General features: G+C 39.3%; 3 protein-coding genes across 3 annotated transcripts in view; 2 read left to right on the top strand and 1 right to left on the bottom strand.

Annotated features, from left to right (window-relative positions):
- Window positions 1-4,028, top strand: part of LOC115235208 — a 38,515-nt gene extending 34,487 nt beyond the window's left edge. Inside the window, exons 11-16 of the mRNA XM_029806833.1 lie at window positions 350-712; window positions 826-940; window positions 1,180-1,583; window positions 1,855-2,076; window positions 2,352-2,694; window positions 3,742-4,028. Coding sequence (XP_029662693.1) covers window positions 350-712; window positions 826-940; window positions 1,180-1,583; window positions 1,855-2,076; window positions 2,352-2,694; window positions 3,742-4,008 — 1,714 coding nt within the window. The 3' untranslated portion in view covers window positions 4,009-4,028. The remainder of the gene's footprint in view (window positions 1-349; window positions 713-825; window positions 941-1,179; window positions 1,584-1,854; window positions 2,077-2,351; window positions 2,695-3,741) is intronic.
- Window positions 1-8,347, bottom strand: part of LOC115235206 (short stature homeobox protein 2-like) — an 82,590-nt gene that overhangs the window by 67,626 nt on the left and 6,617 nt on the right. The window lies entirely within an intron of this gene.
- Window positions 5,142-6,726, top strand: LOC115235174. Its single transcript, XM_029806781.1, has 3 exons — window positions 5,142-5,147; window positions 5,272-5,388; window positions 6,440-6,726. Exons 1-3 carry the CDS (start codon window positions 5,142-5,144, stop codon window positions 6,704-6,706), a joined length of 390 nt encoding a protein of 129 aa, XP_029662641.1. The 3' UTR covers window positions 6,707-6,726.

Here is an 8,347-nt window from a genome sequence, read left to right as displayed (position 1 = left end):
AATAAAAAGAATTACGATCTATGCGAATTGAGATCTCTCTATAAATTATTTATTATCTCCATAAATTATTTATTATCTCTATAAATATATATATATAAAACTTTAATTTAATATAAGTTTCTTAAGTTCTATGACAAATAAACTATACTCTGATTCTTATATCCCCATAAAAATAGATAATTTCTGATATACAATTAACATTAACATCGTAACATTATTGCTTATTCATTTCGTCTTCGAGAATTTTTGATTAAAAATAGTTTGATTTCGTTGATGCTGTAATTACTATTTTTATCCGTAAAAAATTTTCAAATGTAATATTTATGAAAAAATTGAATCTTTATTTTAGGCTCTTCGGCGGCGCTCTCGCTAAGGTCGAAGGTCGGGCGCGTCTGCAGCCGTCCTGGGCGCTGCTACTGACCGATCTTTTGGTATTCGCGCGGGTTTCGCGAGACCGCGTGCTTTTCGTCACCGAGGAGCCCCTACGATTGTCCAGCATCGCCGAGGCGTGCTTCACCGTGCGAAAACGACCGACGGAATTTCGGTTACAGGTCGCCGTAAACCCGAATGGCAACTCGGAGAACGGCCACGCCGAGATGGTGAACAGTGGCGGTTGCAGCCCGCACAGTCGACTTCGAAGACGCGTTCTCATCTTTCGAGCGCCTACTGCAGAGCTTAAAGCCGTCTGGCACAATCTTCTTCAACGGCAAATGTAAGTGAATGGGAGACCAGGTGTTAAAATAAATTTTTGACGAAGATATAAGCGAGGAGTCGCGCGGATGGACAAAGTATTATTTACGGACGTCAATTTTCATTGTATTTTAGCATCTATGTGAATACAGGCTGTGGCTTGAATTTGTCGGATCAGGATAGCCCGGAAGAGAGTCCAATTGTCGGTAATAATTTTGCCGCGGTCAGAGAATCCACGGGAATTGCGCAGGTAAGGGAAAAATATCGACAATTTAAAAAAATTTGATTGTAAAAAATCAATATTCATGCATTTTTGCACACACGAATAACAAGATAAAAAAGTAAAATTAAATTGCAAAATAAAATCTTCAATTGTTCGAGAACGAAGTTAAATATTCAAAGCTAATCTTTAATATGATTTGAATAATTATTGGAAATAATAATAATTTACACAATTGCACGTCTAATAAATTCTGAAATCAATGACAGATCGTGAGAGAGCCTCAACAACGAGAAGAAGAGGAAAAGGAGTCGCAATCCGGTGAAAGCCTGGATACGATCCTGAAGAACTCTCGAGAGAACAATCACCTGGCTCAGTGGGTGCGCAATTCGCATCAAATCCCTCCTCCGGATAACGAGAGTTCACTGGAGGAGTGGACGGCGGAGGAATTGGCGGCCCGAGCTCCTCGAGAAAGTAACAGCAGGTCGACCAGCCAGGACACTGCGACGGAAGAGATTACGACGGCGAATTCCGACGCGGAACAACAAAGTACTGCGTCGAGTGCAAGTCTAAGTACTGTAAAATCAAATAACATGACGCGGAAGAATGGCAGTTATGTGTCTTCAAAGGAGAATTCAACGAGCTCTATCAACATTTGCCGAAGGTGCCATAGGTAATAATTTGCGTAATGTTAAAAACACAGTCTCTCTTTTTCTTCTCTCCTTTTTCAAAATTTTTAATATTTTTAATATTTAAATATTTTTTCAATTTAAATAATTCGACATTTTATTTTTAATTTACTAGTCATTTTTTTCACAATAAAATAAAAGTAAGAGTGAAAAAATTTTCTGAGTCGTAAAATGTAAGATATAAAAATCATTTTGTTAAGTGATTCTTTCTCTCTCTCTTTCTCTCTAATATCAGATCGTGATTGCTTATTACAGATCGGGTTGTCCTACTCCACCATTACAGAGGGATCCGTTCTCCCCGTTACCCCCAAAAATTTCAGTTCTTCCACCGACCCCCGATCTCTGCACGAGACACAGATTGCGAAATGGACTGCACGATAGCCCGGGATGTAACAGTCCCAATTACACGCCTGCGGATGGTAACACCGAAGATGGCAGCGAGGACGATCTCGATTGTGACGGAGAACCCCCTTATAGGTACGATAAATTATTGGAAACTAATATCTTTAGATTTGCTAATTTGTTAATTATTGGAAACAAAATGGAAATAATTTAAAAAGTTTGTTAACTTGATCAAGTAAATTCAATCAAGGCGTATGTGATAAATTATCACAGACTCGTAAAACTGCGATTATTTATGGTATAATTTATTCAATCTAAAAGTGATTATTTTTTTACTTTATCTACTTGCTCTTTTTAATTAAATTTTAATTAATCCGATTTTCTACGCTCCTAACGATTATTTTGCACAGAGCCTTGAGGCGGTTCGGTACGATGAGCAGTCTGGATCAAGATGACGAGCTGGATGAGCAGAGGGAAGACGACAATCGGGACTTGGAGTCGCCGCCGTCCGGCTTGAGAGCGTGGACCGCCCGTGCGAGCAACTACGTCGTCAGTAAGATGGTTTTATTGGAACAGCTCAGCGAGGGTGTCGGTGGTTATCTTCTTCAACCACCAGTACCCCCGGAGCGAACCGAATTTTCGTTGGATCCTAACGACGAGGAAGGCACTACGTCCGGGGCTACTTCCGGCGACGATATATGGGGCACGCCGACTTCCGGCGGACCGGACGACGAGAGTTTCATGGCCAATTCGGTAATAATGTTTTGTGAGACCACGAACGGTACACGAATATTCGCATCCGAACGTAAATAGCTGAAGCTTGAAAGCACAATGAAACAAGTTCCGACGCTGCGAGGAATTTTATCGCGTATCAAGCGGTCACGCAATTAAAGAATTTAACTCTATAAATAAATTCATATATTATAGAAAATTGAATTATACGAGTATCTATTATATGAAATTATGTATAGTAATTTATCAAAAATGCCACGTTTAAAGATAAAGATTTATAATAATTATAAATAATTTAGATAATTATAAATGATTTAGATAAAATAATTTATGGGGATAGATCTCTCTCACAATCCGATTGCAATTCTTTTTATTTTTAAGATATTTTTGTATAACTTTTCTACTTTTTGTATAGCCTTTTTGTCGAGCCTTTTGCTCATGTCAAATTTGTAAATATTTATAAGTTCTAAAGTAAATATTAGGTTCTCTTTCGTAATAAAAATTATTTATTACGGTCTATATTATATTGCGTACAGAAATAACGATTGCTTGATACGTGTCATTATTTTTATATAAGCTTGCTTGAAAATGACGTAATAGCTTCAAAATGTTAATTCACTTAAATAGCACTTCACACATTGAATGTAAAATTTACGATCATATTCTATATATTATAATTTAAAGTTTTTCCAGAGTACGAGTTTCAACGCACAATATACACATATGCACAAACATAACATGATAATATTATCGTAAATTATATCAAGTAATCTTAGCATTCAAATGTGATCTTTGCAAGAGTATTATTCCGAAAATTATGGTTCGTATTTAATCCCCACATTTTTTCGCTGAATGTGTATAATCCTTGATATGGCGACTGTTATTTGAGACAGATAAATTCGCTTTTTTAATTCTCGATATATAGCCGTCCATGATATGGAAACGCAGCGTAACATACATACAAGATAACACGTAAGCTTCGCACGCTTGCCTGCATGACGAACGGCTTGCCTTCTGTTTCTCTTTTTGCAAAGAATCACTAGCCCGAGCTGTGCCTGACTTCCTTAGCCGCCGCCGAACGGCTGCAGCAGCGGCGGTGCAGTGGTGAACACCGGCGAGGACAATTACGGCCTAAACCTGTCGGCGGAAGATGACGCCGATCAAGAATTGGAGAACGAGGACTGCTCGTTGCCGGAGCTAAGCATGGACCAGCTGCTTGGCGGCGGCGGTAGTCTAGGTTCGTTGCGCTGCTTCCTGGGTAGGAGACGGCTGGAGCCGCTGCCGGAAGAGGAGGACTCGCCCGGCAGCGGCAAGCACCAGGTCGGATGGTGGTGACAGCGGTTTCAAACGACGTCCAAGTCGAACGTCTGCGGAAATGCGGAGGACCGCGACCGCGTCTTCGCTAAGCTCAACCAGGAGGACGAAGAGTTTCGCCGCAAGATCGTCGATCTGCACCGCAAACTATCGGATGTGGACGCGAATGTAAATTACGAACCGGAAACGATCGATTCTCCCGGCTCCAGGAGCTCCAGGGAGGCTGAACGTCTGAGGGAATTGGAAGCTGTCGCGAGAAGAGCGGAAGAAACGAATTCTCGAAACGTCGAGAAGATGAACGCGGAGAGGAGACGAGAAGAGATGCAAAAGGAGGATGTTGCCGAAACGAGCGACAAGAGAAGACAGAGAAGTAAAAGACAGATCGAACAACTAAGACGATCAAAAAGATTCGAAGAAGATTTCGACGATCAGAATAGTACGATGAGTCCATCCAGCAGCGGCGAGACGAACTTTCTGAATAGATTAAGGATAAAAAGACGGAGCATGAAGCTGCTGAGTTTTCTGAGCGGAAAAGCAGCGGATCGCTCGCAGGAGGAAAGGGCAGCGCGATTGTTGAGGATGTATATGCCGGACAAGGGAGGGTCTAGAACGACACAGAATACAATCTCTATTCATCACACGTCGAGGGACCGGCGCTTCTGGAAACTGCGCAATCGAAGACGAACCAGTTCCGCATAAATTTACAAGATCTGTGATGTAAGTGACGGTTTACTCGTGAATCAATTGTTATTATACAGTGAAAAGATGTGGCCATTGGAAAAATCATTTTTAAAATGAGATATGGTTATGCGATAATTGTATATCGTTAAAATTACAAACAGAATGTAATATTAACGATTAATTTAATCCAAAGTGCTGAATTTATATAAAAAGCCGTATTCTCTGTATGCGTGCGCGCTCTAATTTGAAGAATGATTATTAATATATTGAAATATACATTAATAATATATCAAAATAATTAATAATATATCAAAATATAAATATATATTAAATTATTAGTATTGAATATTATTGTTGATATATTAAAATATATTAATAATATTAGTATTACTAATCAGGGAAGATATAATGATATGATATTAATGTGATAGTACAGATGATAATTGGTTGCAAATATGCAAATATATTTAAACATGGCTGCAAGGATTTAATAAGATCTGACACACGAGTGAATCGTCATTCAAAAAATCGTATCGTTAAAAAGAAAAAGAGATAGCAAAAAACGCAGAAAGAGGACGGCTATTACTGTCTCTCCATTACTAGGACTTCCAAAACATTCGCGTTACTAAGGGCACTACGTCCGGGGCTACTTCCGGCGACGATATATGGGGCACGCCGACTTCCGGCGGACCGGACGACGAGAGTTTCATGGCCAATTCGGTAATAATGTTTTGTGAGACCACGAACGGTACACGAATATTCGCATCCGAACGTAAATAGCTGAAGCTTGAAAGCACAATGAAACAAGTTCCGACGCTGCGAGGAATTTTATCGCGTATCAAGCGGTCACGCAATTAAAGAATTTAACTCTATAAAAAAATAAATTCATATATTATAGAAAATTGAATTATACGAGTATCTATTATATGAAATTATGTATAGTAATTTATCAAAAATGCCACGTTTAAAGATAAAGATTTATAATAATTATAAATAATTTAGATAATTATAAATGATTTAGATAAAATAATTTATGGGGATAGATCTCTCTCACAATCCGATTGCAATTCTTTTTATTTTTAAGATATTTTTGTATAACTTTTCTACTTTTTGTATAGCCTTTTTGTCGAGCCTTTTGCTCATGTCAAATTTGTAAATATTTATAAGTTCTAAAGTAAATATTAGGTTCTCTTTCGTAATAAAAATTATTTATTACGGTCTATATTATATTGCGTACAGAAATAACGATTGCTTGATACGTGTCATTATTTTTATATAAGCTTGCTTGAAAATGACGTAATAGCTTCAAAATGTTAATTCACTTAAATAGCACTTCACACATTGAATGTAAAATTTACGATCATATTCTATATATTATAATTTAAAGTTTTTCCAGAGTACGAGTTTCAACGCACAATATACACATATGCACAAACATAACATGATAATATTATCGTAAATTATATCAAGTAATCTTAGCATTCAAATGTGATCTTTGCAAGAGTATTATTCCGAAAATTATGGTTCGTATTTAATCCCCACATTTTTTCGCTGAATGTGTATAATCCTTGATATGGCGACTGTTATTTGAGACAGATAAATTCGCTTTTTTAATTCTCGATATATAGCCGTCCATGATATGGAAACGCAGCGTAACATACATACAAGATAACACGTAAGCTTCGCACGCTTGCCTGCATGACGAACGGCTTGCCTTCTGTTTCTCTTTTTGCAAAGAATCACTAGCCCGAGCTGTGCCTGACTTCCTTAGCCGCCGCCGAACGGCTGCAGCAGCGGCGGTGCAGTGGTGAACACCGGCGAGGACAATTACGGCCTAAACCTGTCGGCGGAAGATGACGCCGATCAAGAATTGGAGAACGAGGACTGCTCGTTGCCGGAGCTAAGCATGGACCAGCTGCTTGGCGGCGGCGGTAGTCTAGGTTCGTTGCGCTGCTTCCTGGGTAGGAGACGGCTGGAGCCGCTGCCGGAAGAGGAGGACTCGCCCGGCAGCGGCAAGCACCAGGTCGGATGGTGGTGACAGCGGTTTCAAACGACGTCCAAGTCGAACGTCTGCGGAAATGCGGAGGACCGCGACCGCGTCTTCGCTAAGCTCAACCAGGAGGACGAAGAGTTTCGCCGCAAGATCGTCGATCTGCACCGCAAACTATCGGATGTGGACGCGAATGTAAATTACGAACCGGAAACGATCGATTCTCCCGGCTCCAGGAGCTCCAGGGAGGCTGAACGTCTGAGGGAATTGGAAGCTGTCGCGAGAAGAGCGGAAGAAACGAATTCTCGAAACGTCGAGAAGATGAACGCGGAGAGGAGACGAGAAGAGATGCAAAAGGAGGATGTTGCCGAAACGAGCGACAAGAGAAGACAGAGAAGTAAAAGACAGATCGAACAACTAAGACGATCAAAAAGATTCGAAGAAGATTTCGACGATCAGAATAGTACGATGAGTCCATCCAGCAGCGGCGAGACGAACTTTCTGAATAGATTAAGGATAAAAAGACGGAGCATGAAGCTGCTGAGTTTTCTGAGCGGAAAAGCAGCGGATCGCTCGCAGGAGGAAAGGGCAGCGCGATTGTTGAGGATGTATATGCCGGACAAGGGAGGGTCTAGAACGACACAGAATACAATCTCTATTCATCACACGTCGAGGGACCGGCGCTTCTGGAAACTGCGCAATCGAAGACGAACCAGTTCCGCATAAATTTACAAGATCTGTGATGTAAGTGACGGTTTACTCGTGAATCAATTGTTATTATACAGTGAAAAGATGTGGCCATTGGAAAAATCATTTTTAAAATGAGATATGGTTATGCGATAATTGTATATCGTTAAAATTACAAACAGAATGTAATATTAACGATTAATTTAATCCAAAGTGCTGAATTTATATAAAAAGCCGTATTCTCTGTATGCGTGCGCGCTCTAATTTGAAGAATGATTATTAATATATTGAAATATACATTAATAATATATCAAAATAATTAATAATATATCAAAATATAAATATATATTAAATTATTAGTATTGAATATTATTGTTGATATATTAAAATATATTAATAATATTAGTATTACTAATCAGGGAAGATATAATGATATGATATTAATGTGATAGTACAGATGATAATTGGTTGCAAATATGCAAATATATTTAAACATGGCTGCAAGGATTTAATAAGATCTGACACACGAGTGAATCGTCATTCAAAAAATCGTATCGTTAAAAAGAAAAAGAGATAGCAAAAAACGCAGAAAGAGGACGGCTATTACTGTCTCTCCATTACTAGGACTTCCAAAACATTCGCGTTACTAAGACTTTTTAAATTCCGCTCGAGCATATACAAGGCCGAAATTGTTTTCATAGAACGGTAGTAGTGGATACGAATAGCTGACGTTAGATTTAACTACAGTTTCAATCTAATTCACTTCTTAGTATCGCAAAGACGTAAGATTCGCAAGGCGCCCTTTATCAGCGGCGACGAAGGTAATTCCAGAAATTAGTCAATCGCGTGCGGTTTCTGAACCGCGCTATTAGTATATTTGCTAATCTCGGAAAGACAGGACGTCCTCTGGACACGGCCTACAGTGGATTGTTTTCGAATCATTCGACAACAATCGAGATCGGCGAATCTCGCTCGCGAAGTCTAGACTTTTTCTGAAATTCT

Source organism: Formica exsecta, unplaced genomic scaffold (genome assembly GCF_003651465.1).
Source record: "Formica exsecta isolate Colony F162 unplaced genomic scaffold, ASM365146v1 scaffold211, whole genome shotgun sequence".
In the NCBI taxonomy this organism is placed as follows: domain Eukaryota; kingdom Metazoa; phylum Arthropoda; class Insecta; order Hymenoptera; family Formicidae; genus Formica; species Formica exsecta.
Note: the sequence above shows the minus strand (reverse complement) of the source record. Positions and strands in the feature narration are given on the sequence as shown.